The sequence below is a fragment of the Phalaenopsis equestris genome, unplaced genomic scaffold (assembly GCF_001263595.1).
Source record: "Phalaenopsis equestris unplaced genomic scaffold, ASM126359v1 Scaffold000036, whole genome shotgun sequence".
NCBI lineage: Eukaryota > Viridiplantae > Streptophyta > Magnoliopsida > Asparagales > Orchidaceae > Phalaenopsis > Phalaenopsis equestris.
In genome coordinates this window covers 3872542-3889889 of record NW_018164478.1, presented here as the reverse complement: position 1 = coordinate 3889889, position 17348 = coordinate 3872542, and the positions used below count along the sequence as shown (strand labels likewise).

The following is a 17348-nucleotide window of genomic DNA, read 5'->3' as shown; positions in this document are numbered from 1 at the left end:
CACTCTTTCAGTATAAAACTATTCCCAACCCTACTTTCTTACTCTCTTTTATCTCCATGGAAATTTAACATGATATCTTTTTACTTGTGATGATAAAATATATTCAAGCCAAAATAAATGATAGATAAAGTTAAGAACTATTATTTAATTTCATTATTCATATATCTTAGAGTTTATAGAAGCGTTGAATTAATCCCTAAATTATTTAAATTGAGGCTGAAACAGGGAAAACATTTGCGTACATAAGACGTACACAGCGCTGCGTACGTCAGAGGTTATTCAAGGGGTACAGAGGGGTTATATACAGGCTATACCCACATTTAACCTCCATGTAACTCTCTTGTAACACAACAAAAAGGAAATAGCAACTAACACCCCCACGGGGTTATAAAAATTATATTTTAGTGATGCTATTAATGTGCTGATAATTAAGATCTAGGTGTAATAGAAATAAATATCAAATTTTAGGTATTAGATATACAAATGCATAAAAATTGTATTGTTTTAATGTAATTTCCTAACAAATTGGAATATAACACTCTTTCACTCTTTCAGTATAAAACTATTCCCAACCCTACTTTCTTACTCTCTTTTATCTCCATGGAAATTTAACATGATATCTTTTTACTTGTGATGATAAAATATATTAAAACAAGCCAAAATAAATGATAGATAAAGTTAAGAACTATTATTTAATTTCATTATTCATATATCTTAGAGTTTATAGAAGCGTTGAATTAATCCCTAAATTATTTAAATTGAGGCTGAAACAGGGAAAATATTTGCGTACATAAGGCGTACATAGCTCTGCGTACGTCAGGGGTTATTCAAGGGGTACAGGGGGGTTATATCCGGGTTATACCCACCTGTAAACTCCGTGTAACTCACTTGTAATCTCCGTGTAACTCCTTTGTAACATCCGTGTTGTAATCATGAGACTACAGAAGCGCGAAACTCATTTGTTGATTACAGGTAGTTTAAAAAGAGGTTACAGGGGAGTTACAGAGGGGTATAACCCCAATATAACCCCCATGTACCCCCTGAATAACCCCTGGAGGTACACAGCGCTGCGTACGTCTTATGTACGCAAATATTTTCGTTGAAACAGTCTCCATGAAATGACAATTTGACCTTCAATTTAAGAAAGTCTGGGGGCTAATTTGACATTTCGATAAACTCTAGGGGACTATAACAGCCTCATGTAAATTGCCAGAGGACTTGGGACTTTATGTCTAAGAAATTCTGATTGGTGAAAATAGTTATGAATTTAATATATATGACTATAACAGCCTCATGTAAATTGCCAGAGGACTTTTGGCACTTTATGTATAAGAAATTCTGATTGGCAGTGAAAATAGTTATGAATTTAATATATATTTTTTAATGAATAAATATATATCCTGATTTTATTTTTGTAGAAAAATGCATACATCGTTATCAATTTTTAGTAGAAAATTTTCTAAAATAAATTAGACTGTAAAATAATAATAACTAAATTATTTAGTCAAACAAAGCATATTTACATTTCCTTAAGACGTGTGGCATGATATGTATAGATCGATACTTTAAGAGGAGGAGCATTTACATACACACCACACAATTCTTATCAATTTACATATCTACCACCTAAACTTTCATATCAACGAGCCTTAACACCCAAATCATTATTCTTATATAAAAAAGACAATCTTTTAATCGCCTTATTCTTGAATACTTGCAAGCTGCACATGTCCTACCGCTTCTAACATTAATATTGGAATCCAAGGCATAATTATCTCTGTGTACATAAATAATGTGGGTGCCTAAATAAAGGCTTTTTTTGGTGTATCTTTATGAAGTAAGCTCACCTAACAAAACCGTTAAACTGAGCACATATATCCAATTGGCTGAATTTACCCCTTCAACGAAGGCGGTCTCGCACATTTAGGAGGGACAGCTACCGCAGATGATCATCATTACTATTAAAGACATCGGTCCATCTTTCTTTATGATTGTCATCTAAAACACCATGTATGAATGTTGCACTCTACGAATTGTATTTTATATTATTTTCTCCCTTATGTATAAAGGTGTCAAGGGAAGAAGAGGGGAAGCATTTCACTTTTTGGATTCCAAAACCTCTGACGAGCTATATTTTCTGGCTAAGCGAAGACTCAAGCTCAATATACAATCCCTAAGACATTCTCTCAAGCCTCGTATTCATCCCTTGTTTCTATCTTACTTCTACAGAAACAAGATTTTTATCGAATGGCATGTACTCACGAGTGATACGAGACCCTACGTCCTAAAAATGATTCAATATTCTGAAACGTGCAATGAGCATAAAGTTTATAACCAAGCTCTGCAAGAAGATCTTTCTCGCATAAAAGAAGATGAAGAAGAAAGATGATGGTATTGGGGAAATCATAATGCAACAAATCAGTGAGGAAACAAGTTTTGAAGTTCATATAAGATGCGAGATAGGTGTGTAGGTTTCGTTCTCGAATCAACCCTAGAACACACACTGGATCATCAAGATTAGTGGCTTACAGGCAAGAGGCACCAATTCAAGAGCCACTGAGGCAAAAGTCGACTGTGCAGAACTTAATGAGAGTCAAACCAAGGAGAGTTCCTAGCCCAATCCTCGAACAAGAATGAGAGGAAAGGGAATACCTTGATCGCTCAGAGGAAGGAGAGCCTGCAGCAACCTTGAATAGAGAGGAAAAAAAAAGTAAAAGACTTGCTCCTGCATATTCAGATGAAGAAACTAAATAAGGAAGAAGACAAAGACCAATAAAAAATGCTTTATCATAGAGGAAGTTTAAGATTTCTTCTTTAGATATTAAAAAGAAAATTTTACAACACTGACCATCTAACTTTATTCGAATTAGTCGTTTGTTTGTTTAGAATAAATGATACTTTCAAATGTCATTTACTTAGAATAAGTCTTACGCTGCCAGTAAAGCCATTATTTCCTTTAAGTTTAGAATAAATGATACTTTCAAATGTCATTTACTTTGAATAAGTCTTACGCTGGTTCAATAACGTGCCAGTAAAGCCATTATTTCCTTCAAAGAATTCAAGCACATTTCGTGGCACGGTTTGCTATAGCACGTAACAGTCGCTGAAAAACTCTCAAGCCCTCCAAAGGATCTGTCAAGAACCTATGAAGAGCCTAAGAAGCTTCATTTCTCACTTCCATTAACAGATGTTGGACATTCATGATCTAGAGCTTGTCGCTCTCATCACTCAAGCTCAAAGCCTCGTGAACAGCCATTCTCATAGACGCTTGGCTCATGGAAATCAAAAACCTTGGCCAAATTTCTACATCTCATGAATGGTCATAAATCTTTTAATGAATCAACTTCCACCCTGGTTCTTACTGACTGTAAGTCTTTGGAGAAGTTTAAAAGCCAATCTCGCAATGATTGTCAGAACTCAAAGAACCTCCTCAAGAAAAATGTCTAGATTGTCGGGAGCGGAGTGATACCAACAAGAGACTAGCTTGAAGTATATAAAAGTCTAGAGCTACATCTGCTCCCTCCTCACACCTTTGAGAATTTGATGGTCGAGAACATAGAGGTCATTTGAAATATAAAATAATTTCACAACTCACACTTCCAATCCCACCTAAAACTAAGCATCATGATCATTATCTTGATATGCCAACATCTTTGTAACCTGATCAAAGAGCTAACCAAAGTGAGAAAGCTAAAAAAAAAAATTTGTGACCCCTGTATCCCATGCCCAACAATATGATAAGAGAACCTACCAAAAGTAATAACAAGGAACCTGCGCAGAAAAAGCTAATCCACATCACCCATGAAGTGCCAAGAAGATACAACAATATGCTAAGAGGACTCGAGACTTCACAGAAGTCCAACTCAAAATTTACACAAATGTTAACAGAAGTGTTGCTTCCATAATTTTAAACTTTACAGGGTGAAATATGATACGTAACAATATTTTGAAAGAGCTAACCAAAGTGAGAAAGCTAAAAAAAAAATTTTGTGACCCCTGTATCCCATACCCAACAACATGATAAGAGAACCTACCAAACGTAATAACAAGGAACCTGCGCAGAAAAAGCTCATCCACATCACCCATGAAGTGCCAAGAAGATACAACAATATTCTAAGAGGACTCGAGACTTCACATAAGTCCAACTCAAAATTTACACAAATGTTAACATAAGTGTTGCTTCCATAATTTTAAACTTTACAGGATGAAATATGATCCGTAACAATATTTTTGATGCCATGCACTTTACAACCTCGTAAAGATTATGATATTTTTAATGTTATATTAACATAAATAATTTAAGTGTTATGAATATAAAAAATAAATTTTAATTGCTAGGAATGTAAATTCATAAGATTTGGTTGAACTGCTTGTAAATGCCCCGATATTCAATTTCTTTGAATTACAGTTACGTAAAATAATACGATACCGAGTAACGCTAATGCGTAGGAGAAAATCTTACATTCCGATTATTGATATTGTGATATATATTATGTCAATACCACCATAATAATATCAAATCCGCATCTATCTTGTCTGCACTTAATATTTCTTCCAGCAATAATTTCATAAAAATCTGATGAGAACACTGAAGATAATTCAAAACCTGGAAAATTCCTTTCACAGATTACTAGCCGTTCAGAATTTCTTCTTCTACGAACTCAAACTTACTGATACAATAAAAATTTTAAGCACCATAGCACTAAAAGCTAAGAAACCAGACAATCTCCTCAAATATTTATCATTAAGCCTGAATCTAAATAGGCAAAATCTAAGATCAAAACCAACATGACGAATAAAATATGATTCTGATCATCATTCCAACTCTAGATCTCCATTTATTACTCATTTAGTAGCCATAACCTGGTCATGAAAAGATAAGTTGTTAGAATATATATAATTACAGTGGGATTGTTGTAGATTAATTCATTGAAGAGGTCAAGTCAGACAAACCTGAATTGTCCATTGGGTTCCCAACTGGAGCTGGCTCGGGCTCCTTGATGTCGACCACCACAACGTCAGAAGTTAGGAATGTCTTGGCCACGGATGAAGCATGTTCCAAGCAGCATCTCACCACCTGATCCAGAATGAATAAAAATTTACATTTTCAAACCTTACAAGTCAGTATATTATACCAAATTTATGGAATTGCCTTAAAATTTTGGATGGGATGTAGCTCGCTTGGTTGCAAGCATTTAAGATTTATGGATTTTGATTTCTAAGGCATGTTTAATTAATTGGCGTCGGTATCTAGTTGCAGGAACCATTAAATCAATAAAACGGTGCAATCCAATGCAACATGAATATAGATGAGTGGACATAAAAATAATAAGAGAAAAGTTCAACAGCAGAAAGTCAAAAATTAGCAAAAGCTTCTGAACAATACTAGTTTGTAGGAACCATTAAACCATTAAAAATATGCACTAAATAAGAAAATTAATTATCATTTATTTGTCTTGCAAAAAGGAAGAGATCCAACCTTAGTGGGATCAATAATTCCTGCAGCCATTAAATCCTCATAATTTCCTGTTGCAGCATTGTAACCATACTTGGGATTGTCACTGGCAAGCACCTGAACCAAAAGAACACCAGGCAAAATTTCTTGAGATTGGCACAAGCAGCATAATTTTTTTAGCTAGGAATATTTACATACAACCACCTAATTCCTATGCATTTATATATCTAACCCCTAAACTTCAATTTTTACATATATGCCACCTTATATATGCAAAAAAATGTGTGCATCAATTTTTAAGAGTTAAAATAATGGTATTTTTTTATGTGAAATAAAAGGCTTGGGTTATACTAAAGTTTAGGCGTGAGCTGTGTAGATATATAGGAATTCGGTGGAATGTATATGTAAATGCTTCTTTTATTCAAATGACCATGAGATGACTATTTAAGGAAGCCCAATACCTTCTCAATCACAACACTTCCATTCACACCAGCATTTTTAGCAATCAATTTTAGAGGATAGCTCAGGGCTCTCCTGACAATATCTGCTCCAACCTGATCCAAGGCAACATTGAATTTTAGTAGTTTTCATGGGATGAATACTAAAAATTGCATAAGCATTTTCTTCAGTAATTATATAAGTTTTATTATTCAAAAACCAGCGTGAGAATCAACCACGCATTTTTGTTAGAAATCATAGAAAACTTAATCATGCTTCTAGCAATATTGATATAGTAACACCTTTAAATATAATAAATCTAATGACCATAACGCTACTAACCTTCTGCTCTTCATTTTCAAGGGTTTCCTTAATGGCATCAACCTTAGAAGCTAGCCTCAGGAGGGTACAGCCACCACCAACGACAATACCTTCCTCAACTGCAGCCTGCATATGGGTGCAAAATCAATAATTAGTTTAACAAATTCTCAGCATTTGCAGACTAAACACAAACATATTCGAAATTACTAGAATACCTTTGTCGCATTCAGGGCATCTTCCACTCTCAACTTCTTCTCTTTGAGCTCCGTCTCTGTTTGTGCTCCAACCTTTTCCAACATTGAAGAATTTAGCAATATGGATATTGCACAAAAAAAAAAAAAAAACAAGTAGGATGTTTGGGTCACCTGAATGACCGCAACCCCACCAGAGAGCTTTGCAATCCTCTCATTGAGTTTTTCTTTTTCATAATCCTGCTCTGCTACCTGGAAATTTGATAGAAATTTCCTAAGCCTCACATAAGAATAAGAAAATTAAATAAAGAGTTAAGAACAAGAGGAGAAAAACCTCAATCAAGTTTCTAATTTGTGCTACTCGCTTATTAACTGCTTCCTGTGTACTTCCATCACCAACTATGGTTGTTGAATCTTTGGTTAACACAACTTTAGCAGCAGAACCCAACACCTCTTTGTCAACTTTATCCAGTGTAAGGCCAACCTCATCTCTGATAACAGTTGCTGCAAGACAAATCCCCAATTAGGATTGATTTCAAGAACTTAGTAGAGATTAATGTAATGACTGGAAAAAATAAAACAAAATAAAAAATAGAAGCTTAATAATTCATGTAACCTCCAGTAAGGATTGCAATATCATCAAGGTATTGACTTTTCCGCTCTCCAAATCCAGGAGCTTTTAGAGCAGCGATCTTCAAAGCACCTCTTAGCTTATTTACAACAAGAGTTGCCAAAGCTTCCTGTTCAATATCTTCCGCAACGATAATGATAGGATATCCCCCTCTAATTGCATCCTCCAGAACATTAATCAAATCTCTTGCATTTGTGATTTTCTTATCAACAAGAAGCAGCTGGATAGGTCAAAGATATTATTAAGGCGCTGTCAAAACATTAATTGGAAAATATAAGTGTAGTTTTCATCAAATAACAAATTTAACCTTGCAATTTTCATATTCAACAGACATCTTTTCACTGTCAGTTACGAAATAAGGAGAAATATAGCCACGATCAAATTGCATTCCTTCGACAACGTAGAGGCTATTCTCTGCACTTTTTCCCTCTTCTAGTGTCACTACACCTTTCCTTCCCACCTTGCTCATAGCCTCAGCTATCATGTTTCCAATTTCATAGTCGTTTCCAGCACTCACTGCAGCAACGTCAGCAAGTTCACTGTCTTCAATCTAATGTGCCACATAACAAAACAATTTAATTAGTTTTCATTCTGAGTAATAATGTATAAAAGTTATAAAATTCACCCTAACATTCTATTAGTTCTATATCCAAGAACAATTAAGGAAATAAAACAGTTGTGCAATAATTTAAACAAATCCTGTTTCAAATATATAAAAATACCTCTTTAGAGATGAACTTGAGTTCAGATACTAGAGCTTTTGAAGTTTTTTCTATGCCTCTAGTGATTTGAACAGGATTCGCACCTGCTGCAACAACCTGCAGTAATCATGATCCAAGTGGGGGTAAAAAAATTGCATCAATGTAACAGAATTAAAGAAGAGAGGTGCCAAATAATTAGCTAACAGACCTTAACACCTTCAGCAATTAAACCCTGTGCTAAAACTACAGAAGTTGTGGTACCATCACCAGCAAGGTCATTAGTTTTAGAAGCAGCTTGTCTGACCAGCTTAGCGCCAATGTTTTCAACGGGGTCTTCCAACTCAACCTGAATTAAATAAAGAGGTGGCCTATTTTAGCAAACTAGAAATATCAAACTAGATACAAACAAATTAAAAATTGCCAGATGTGCTACACACTATTTCAGATTGTTGATCTAGCGGAAATTGAGTTTCTGCATAAACCAGACAACGGAGAGGTTGAAAATAATATAGAGCGTCTCTGAATCAGTTAGTATATAAACCAGACAAATGACCCACGTAATCTAAGGGAAATTTGCATACATACGCCAATCCTTAATGCATTTATATATCTAACACCTAAAGTTTGATATTTACATTTATAACCCCTTGGTATCAAGAACCTATGCATCAAAATGCATATTTCACTTTTAAAAAGTTTATAATAGTGGTATCAAAGATTTGAGGGTTATGTATGTAAATATGAAACTTTAGGTGAAAGTTATGCAATATACAAGAATTGTGTGGTATGTATGTAAAAGCAGCAAAACTAAAATATATCAGTCTTCCAGTAGCAGCTACATCAAAGAATAATCGAAAAATAAAGTAGCTCACTGATAAGCATACAAGAATTTAAACTGTACTTTGTACAAATGTCTGAGCGGGTACAGGTGCTTTGCATGAATTTTTTTTACAATGGAGAAGTTATAATAATATAGAGCATTTCCGAATCAGTTAGTGCACAAACCATACAAATGATAGTCAGAGCTAAAGGAAGATTTACATACATAGCACACAATTCCTATGCATATACATATCTAACAACAAAACTTCGAGCTTTACATTTATATAACTTTACCCATGTTTCAAAAGATCAGTATCACTTTTTAAAAGTCATGGTATTATTTTTTTATTTGATATGAAAGATCTAGGCCCTGTTTGACGAAGCTTCCAAGCACCACGCCATTATGAGTGTTTGGGTCGCTCATTTTTTGGCGTTTTCAGGAAACACGGATCTATGAAACGACATTTTGCAACGTCTGCCCTATTAGCGCATCTCACAGCTTCAAATGAGGTCTAAACTCCTTTTGCACTTTGAGCCCTGGGATTTTTTCTTCTCGTCTCGGTTCCAAGCTTACTTCTTTTGCCCTCTCCTTTCGTTTTTGTTGTTGTCTTGCGTGCAGCGCCCCTTGACTCTGAGTTAGTTCGGTTGTCGGAGTTAAACTTTACTTTCGTCACTCATTGTTATGAGTTGTTTCGGTTGACGGATTTGTTTGGGTTGTCACAATTATTTCAGTTGCCATCATTTATGTTTTTATCATGCCGTATTTGGACAGAAATACTTATCTATAAAAAAATTGATAATTTTGGTGAGATAGTTTGTTACATCAGTATCTAGGTGTAATACAGTCCTTTGTGTGCCTAAAGACAATTTAGTCTTTTGTCATTTATTATTATTTAGCATAAATAGGGCTAATATGTTTAGGGTTGAGTTATGCACAAGATTGTTATCTCGAGTCTTATGATTAGGTTTTGAAAGAGATCGACTCTCGAATTGTAAGTGCTCATTTATGTACTCATGTGAGTCGTTTCACGTTGTATCACTTTGATTTGGTGTTGGTGGAATAAAGTATTGTGTTTGCCCTAATTTCTACAAAAAAATCAAATTGATTCATATCAAATGGCATCACAACATTCAACCGCAACAAAGTTTATGATCATGCCAAAATTGTTCGGTCGTTGTTTCAAACCTCGCTATACTCACGATTCAAGCTAGTTGAGAAGCAAATATGGAATCGCGGAGTGCAAGAGTGTCATTTTCAGACCGTACTCGCAGCACTGTATGATCACATCAAGACATGGGAGCCACCGACGGGATCAACATCCCTCAAGACCTAACCTCACAAGTACAGTTATAATTCGCAAAGAAAATATGACAAGATCTAATCACCCCCGAGATGCCAACAAAGTATCATAACGCCTCTGCGATACAGCGTGACGCAATTCTAGCTGAGTGCCAATGGGATCCCGACGTACTAGAAAATCGCCAATGGGATCCCATATCTTGCAATACTTTTGTAATAAGAGCTAGTTACGAAGTCACGGATGAGATTGTGTACAACCTCCCAAAATCGAGACGAACTTCCGATACAACCACGATTGGTGCTAACTATGAAGAACGAAAGGGAACACAACATGGAGGCCTTCTTGGCTTTATGACTGAATCCAGTGATGCGGTTGTGATCCTGGGAAGCATCAACGGGATAGCTACGTACATGTCCTCATAATTGAACCTCACGATCAGGATCGCAGCATGCAGTGACCTAACCACACAATACAATCGCAAATAGAGATACTTGGGAAGCCACATACGAGATTTCGATGTATAGGAGTTTCTTATTAGATATTTAAGTACAGAAGACTTTACTGCACGATGTCTTCCTGAAGCAGCTACAACAAAAAATTTGAAAAATAAGGTAGACCACTAAGAAACATAAAAGAATTTAAAATAAACACTTCCTTAGAAAAACTTTGTACTAATGTGTGCATGTGCAAGTGAGCAGCTCTATATGTGTTTAGCGTTACTTTCTTAAGCTTAAAAATTAGCTAAAAACAAAAATTGCAGGAGATAAAGCTTTCCGAGCACATGCAAGTTTATGATGCTATCAGCCTTGGCCAAAGTATTCTTTATTTTACTCAACCAAGATTTACATACATATCACTCAATTCCTACGTATTTACATATGTAAAGCCTAAACTTTAACTTTTACAAATATGCCACTTTACCATGCATGAAATGGCGCATTTCATATTTGGAAAGTATGTGATATTAAAAGTTTTGGATGGTATAAATGTAAAAAAGATAAGTTTTGGAGTTATATATGTAAATATATAGGAATTTGGTGGTATGTATGTAAATGCCCAACAAGCATAAACTTTCAGAGAATAATGTCACCACGATACCTCTTTCGCCACAGTAACACCATCATTCACTATCTTAGGAGATCCATACTTGCTCTCCAGAACCACATTCCTTCCCTTTGGTCCAAGAGTAACTCCAACAAGATCCGCCAGCTTATTCACACCAGTCTGCATCAACAATAAACCAAATGATATCATAACTGACCAGCTACATAAGCAGAATCCTAACAAGGCAATGGCCAGTTTACTTGTAATTTCTTAGTAGCTGACCCATCCTTGTTGAAATATAACTCCTTAGCCATAGCACGGATGCCAGTTTTACATCCCTTCTGCAGATTCATCTTCTTCCTTCTGCCACTCAGAGGCTGGGATGAAATTGAAGCTAGAGAAGAGAATTGGGATAATTTCTCAGAAGACGATAGGAATTTCTTGTCTGCTGTAAGGCTACTGGCAGCAAAAGAGCCGAAAGTAGACATTGTATTGAAAGTGGATGCCATTGCCTGCGAAGTAAATTCCAAAACATGGCATCATTTATTACAATGCTAACTCCAATAACATTCAAAAGAGAAACATCATATGTCCAACTTTGAGACACTTAGGAGAGAATATTCGAAAAAATACATACATGGGACAATCCACAAGTGCATTATGCTGGAAAAGATCTAACACAAATTGTATAAACCTGTGCTATTCTTTTACTAAAGGAAGAAAAATAATCTTGTTTTTTCAAGCTTGGGGTTTCTCAACTTATTTAAATTTGTTTCATTTGGATTCCTGTGCTGCAATTGTATTACTAATGACTTATGACAGATTGAATTTTATAGATTCAAGAACATCTTATTTATCATCTATAAAACAGATTATGTTTGCCACAATATTTCGGACAATCAAAATAGTTACCACTTTATTAATTGTTATTCTTTTAATTAGAAGGTTTAAAGCATAAAACAAAGCTAAATGTAGTACATAAGAAGTACTATTTATCAGGAGATTAACTCCAAACCCATCCCCATGATAACCCTAAACCACTCCATAGTGTTTAACTGGAGGAAAGCATAAAACAAAGCTAAATGTAGTACATAAGAACTACTGTTTATCAGGAGATTAACTCCAACCCCATCCCCATGATAACCCTAAACCAATCCATAGTGTTTAACTGGAGACTCCATAGTGTTTAACTGGAGGGATTAAAGAATAAAACAAAGTTGAATGGTGTACTTGAGAAGAACTATTTATCATGAGATTCACTCCGGTCCCTTCCCTATCTAAACCCTAAACAAAACCATATTATTTATATACTTATTGCACGTTCTTTTGTTCTCAAACTTCAAATTTATTATATTATTTTGTCATTTTGTTTTGTGCAATGAGATGCTCGGGCACCAGACAACTAAAACCTAATTGTGTAAAAGAGAAAGCGTGGCTAAAACCTAGAAAGCAAGCTTGAAGCAGCAACAGCAACAATTTCTGTACTAAAGATGCACACTTTGTTCCAAGAGTCAATATATAATCTAAATTTTCAGGCTTACATTTTTCAAATTATCTAAAATTTTCAGCTCCTATTCAACAAATGCCTCATTTATGATAATTGCAATTTATAGCTTCATGATTACCTTGTTTTTCTAGTACAGAATATATTGTCTTTCTTATAAATATTTCCAACATCATTTGTGCTTAAATTACATTCAGCAAAGCTGAAAAAACATTTAGTACGCTGCTTCCAGAAATTAAGAAACTACTATAAACTTTAGTTCCTGAAACCAAAGGCAAGCTTAAACAGTATATCCATTCAGCATCAGATGTATAGCGCAAGATCATCAAATCTAATAAGAACAACAGAAATCGACCCAGAAAATCATAAATATAAAAATGAATGAAAACTCCCTCACTAACGCACTGTTTAACCAAACAGCTGAGCTGTAAGTTCTCGTCAGATATATGTGTGTATATAAGCTACAACATAAATAATCTAAAAAAAAAAAGGGACAAGAAGCAGCCGTAACCAAAAATTTCCAAACTCTTTCAACAGAAAAATCACAATACTAAACGAACTCAGCCATCTGCTCCGCTACACAAAACACCGACACGCTTATCATCAGAAAACTCAAAACAAATACACAGCCGATAAAGAAACCGAGAAGGACAACACAAAGCCCATTCAAAAGCGTTTGAAGAGGGAGAAGGGATGGTACCTTGGAGGAACAGAAGAGAGGTACTAGGGTTGGATAAGGTTGGGATTCACAGTTAGGTGGAGCTCGCCGGTGAATGTGAACTAGAAGGACCTGGATGAGGCTTTATTGCAAGAGAAACAGAGGGTTTTAAGAGAGTGACGACTCTCATTTCCGATCCCTCTCTTAAGAGTGATCTTAGCCGTTGGATCAGTAGCGGTTTTATTATGCAGCTTCGGTGTATAGAAGTCATTATACATTGCGTTATTGTCAATAGATCATCATCAAGATTTGTGCTAATATCCTATAACATGATCGCAGCACAACTCCTAAAGCATATGCATATTCATATGAATTGGTTTGTGATTTCGTTGATGTGGGTGGGTGTATCGAATTTTTTGTCCGGAGCTTTGGCGGAACAATCCAGAAGCCAGTGGAAGAACTCGTGATTCGTGCATCATGGTGAGTGAGGGTGCACGGCCCATGTAACATGGCCCACATTATAATTAAACAACCAATTTAATAATTGGAAATTTACGTACATACCACACAATTTCTATATATTTACATTATTAACAGAACTTTTATATTTGCCAACCTAACACTCAAATCTTTGATTTCATAAAAAATGTCACTGTCATTGTCTAAATTTTTAATATATATGTGATATATAATAAATATGTAATTTTAGGCATTAGATATATGAATTAAGTGGTATGCATGTAAATTTCAAATAGCAGTATTTCAAAATATTTTTTATTAGAATAAATTTTTAGGTATGATACGAATCTCGGTGTATCTTCTGGATTAAACAAAAAATTAAAAATCATTAGGAACTCCGATTTTATCAAACTTATAGTTAAATTGATCGGCTCGACCAGAAAAACCCAATGACACCAAAATTTATACAATCCATAGCAATCAAAACTTGAACAAGGGGTTAAACTACTTTTAGAAACTTTGATTGGTTAATTGTTGAATCAGATAGATTGTGAATCAACAAGCTTATAGTTAAATCAAGCATCTCGATGAGACGAATCCAAATAGTTCGATATCACATGATTCTAATATTATTAAGGCACTTAAATGTCCATAAAATGACATTTGGTCCAGGGAATCGTACAAGATCATTTGATGGAATCGTACGGATTTCAACTTTATTTACAAATGATGTCACTCTCATACCCTGTAAATAGAGTTATATTCTCTTAATGAAAGGGGATCAAAAGTCAAGAGAGACCTGTACCCATAGGATAAGTGGAATATGAGAGTTGTTCTCAAAAACCTGGCTATCACTCTTGTAATGTCGTCATCGGCCGCCCCTGATCTTCGCCATTGTTGGACCCTACGAAGTGAGGGGACGAGACAAGACATGTGGATTAATGACGTACTTTGCACGAAGTTCAGAGCGGATTAGTGGCATGCAATACAGACTAGTGAAACACTCTATAGAGCAGCAAAATGTCCTGGATATTGTGCAATGACAAAATTCTAGCAATTACATTACTCCAGGTAACAACCGCTCCCGACCACTATACAATGAATGCTTATGCGTGCAGACAATATATTAGAAGAGACTTCAAAAATTTTTCAAATGTGTGTCATCTATACTTGTACTCCCAAACTTATAGCAAATCATTCCGACTAGACTAGACTCAGCCGATTTTTTTTCCATTTCAGGTTTACCACGTTAAAACTTTTGATGTCTCTACCTATTATTTTTATTATCTATGTGTGTGTTGAATTTTCGTCCAATATTAAGATTCTGAATAATCACCTCATTAATGTGACTCTAAACATAAATTATTATTTTAAATAAATTTAATTAATTGATTTGTTCATTATTTTGACTTGTGGATATAAATTTTTTTTACTAATTGCCCACGGTAGCATTATATAGTTTTTCCTTGAGATTATGAATTTAAGTGCATCAAAATATGGTGTCATTACTAGTCATCTTGCATCAACAGTTGATTTATCATGGATGATCAAAACCTATGTAGTAACGCCAAAAGGGGTTGTCTTCTTCACTTTCTTGGAAACATTGATTCACATGATTTTCTCATATATTAGTATTGAAGATATCCATCATGCATCCCTAATCACCTCACTACATGTCAAATCTTTCAAAATAAATGATTCATTGCCAACACTGTAGGATCTGGATTGTCTTTTGTGAACAAATTTCGAGAGTTAGAGTCGAGTGAAGAAGATAATAAAGTAAATAAAGAGTTACTGTGGAAAACCGGGGGAGTCCACTTTATTCATATTTTTGCTCTTATTTATATAGACACATTTTGTAAAATTGTAGAAAGAGAGGAACAATTGTGGAAACTATTTTTTATATGGTTAATGCTATAATAAATTGTATGTATTTCATTCCATGCATGTATTATAATTTGAATTGTGATATGACGGTATTTGGTTGTCTATTCGCAAAAATGTGGCGGATTGAAGTAATCGACCGGATGGTGATCGTGCCTTGTGTTTGGTCGACCGAGGCGTTCGATCGAACGATGATCTTGTCTGCTGTGGCAAAAGCAGGCTTGTCGTCCATTTGTAATCATGGTGTTTCTGTCTGTGCTTCAATCAGTCGATTGGTTGATTGATGAGTCGGTTTGTTTTTGTCGAGTGTATCACGGCTCACTTGCTGCTTTGGCTCGAGGTCGGTACATTGCATCAGTTTGATACCTCTATTTGCAATGTCTTAGTTGGATCTATCGCTCCCTGTCTGGGGCGTCCGTTAAGCCTTACTGCAAGAATGAATTATGTCTCACCCTTGATGAATCTTGTCGCTATCGAGCAATGTACCATCTTCAGGGCATCGACATGTCCTGGGTTTAGAGATGTTGCTTCACCTGCTTGACAGTGACTAGTAGATTTACTATTACCTATGAGGAAGTTTTTTATTTTTGACTGTTCATTTTTTTTGAAATTCGTGTCGGCAGCTCTAGTATATGCATATAAATCTTGAATTTTTTTGGTCATATCATTCAATCAATACATTAAATAATTCATTTAATTCTATGTATAATTTATTGAAGTCTAAAGGCCTTCATTTGAGTAGAAAATAAAAGTGAATATATGAAATGTAATTTTAGTAGTAGTAGTAGCTATAGTGACAGATGTGTACCTTTGAGTGATCAAATTATTGAAAGGTGTGAACGATTTAGATATCTTGAGTCTATTGTTCAAAGCGTTGGTGATACATATGGGGATGTTAATAGTAGAATTCAAGTTGGTTGGTTGAAGTGGAGGGATGCTTCGGGCCTTTTATGTGATAGAAAGGTATCACTTAGACTAAAAGAAAAATTTTATAAGACAGTGGTGAGACCAACAACGCTATATGACTCTAAATGCTGGCCTTTAAAGAAAAAGCATAATACTAAGTTAAGTGCTGTCGAGATGAGAATGATTAGGTGGATGAGTGGCTTTACACTTAGAGATAAAATGCTAAATGAATATATCCTTGATAAGGTTGGTACAGCTCTAGTGACAGACAAAATTAGAGAAAGTCGTCTTAGATAGTTTGGTCACATTAAACGTTGACCAACTGATGATCTGATTATGAGAGTAGATGTTTTAAATTCGATTTATGGTAAGAAAGGCAGAGTTAGAATTATGAAAACCTGGGCTTATTGTATAAAAGACGATCTTAATTTATCATAACTAAATGAGATCTGTCCCAAACGGACCCTAAATAGGACTCGAACGGAGAAAAAAGATTATGAAGTGGACTCTATGTTGTGGGATCAATTGCGAAAATGCGATCAATTGCGATGAATTATAAAACATTCCGTTAAAAGCACCAGTGGTCTAGTGGTAGAATAGTACCCTGCCACGGTACAGACCCGGGTTCGATTCCCGGCTGGTGCAGTAGTTGTAAAATTTTGTACCATTTTGTTTGAACTAAAGTCTATTATTTCTTGTTTACTTAACAAAATAACTTCCATTGTACATTAATAGAAGATTTGTTTGTTAGACATTAGTTTATTTAGACAAATAAATTTTAATATCGTATTTATAAATTATTTTGCATAATTTTTATTATTTTCAATACAAATTAATGTATAGTTTAAATAATAACGAGGTGATATCTCTGTCATTGACCAAGAATTCAAGATTGGAAGAGTTGGGAATCACTTCATCGATTAAATATACATGTATATATATATATATATAACTATTAACAAAAAATATAACAGATTAAATTAAGCACGGAAATAATCTAAATTTTTTACGCGTGGTAGAAAATTCATTGCGG

The 17348-nt window shown here is 34.9% G+C and overlaps 2 protein-coding genes and 1 non-coding gene across 3 annotated transcripts in view; 1 reads left to right on the top strand and 2 right to left on the bottom strand.

The window, feature by feature from the left end:
- LOC110018769 (B3 domain-containing protein Os07g0563300-like) overlaps positions 1–17348 on the bottom strand; it is a gene marked incomplete at its 5' end in the record, with an annotated part of 141079 nt that overhangs the window by 33123 nt on the left and 90608 nt on the right.
- LOC110018770 (ruBisCO large subunit-binding protein subunit beta, chloroplastic) lies at positions 4529–13243 on the bottom strand. The gene is made up of 15 exons (XM_020716202.1): positions 13109–13243; positions 11165–11416; positions 10959–11084; positions 7946–8083; positions 7759–7854; positions 7344–7586; positions 7022–7256; positions 6740–6909; positions 6580–6657; positions 6430–6501; positions 6236–6340; positions 5917–6009; positions 5480–5572; positions 4954–5077; positions 4529–4863 (listed from the first exon to the last, which is right to left on the bottom strand). The coding sequence occupies exons 2-15, from the start codon at positions 11411–11413 to the stop codon at positions 4850–4852; spliced, it is 1836 nt and encodes a 611-aa protein (XP_020571861.1). The 5' UTR covers positions 11414–11416; positions 13109–13243; the 3' UTR covers positions 4529–4849.
- Positions 16890–16960, top strand: TRNAG-GCC. Its single transcript has one exon. It is a non-coding gene; the product is annotated as a tRNA-Gly (tRNA).

What these genes read in the sequence shown, in the direction of transcription:
- LOC110018770 (XM_020716202.1), bottom strand. Translation starts at nt 11,413, where the DNA reads ATGGCATCCACTTTCAATACAATGTCTACTTTCGGCTCTTTTGCTGCC. An exon ending in CAGCTACTAAGAAATTACAA is followed by an intron (nt 11,085 to 11,164) that starts GTAAACTGGCCA and finishes TTGTTGATGCAG; the next exon opens with ACTGGTGTGAATAAGCTGGC. An exon ending in GAAGTGTTGTGATTGAGAAG is followed by an intron (nt 5,573 to 5,916) that starts GTATTGGGCTTC and finishes CTTTTGGTTCAG; the next exon opens with GTGCTTGCCAGTGACAATCC.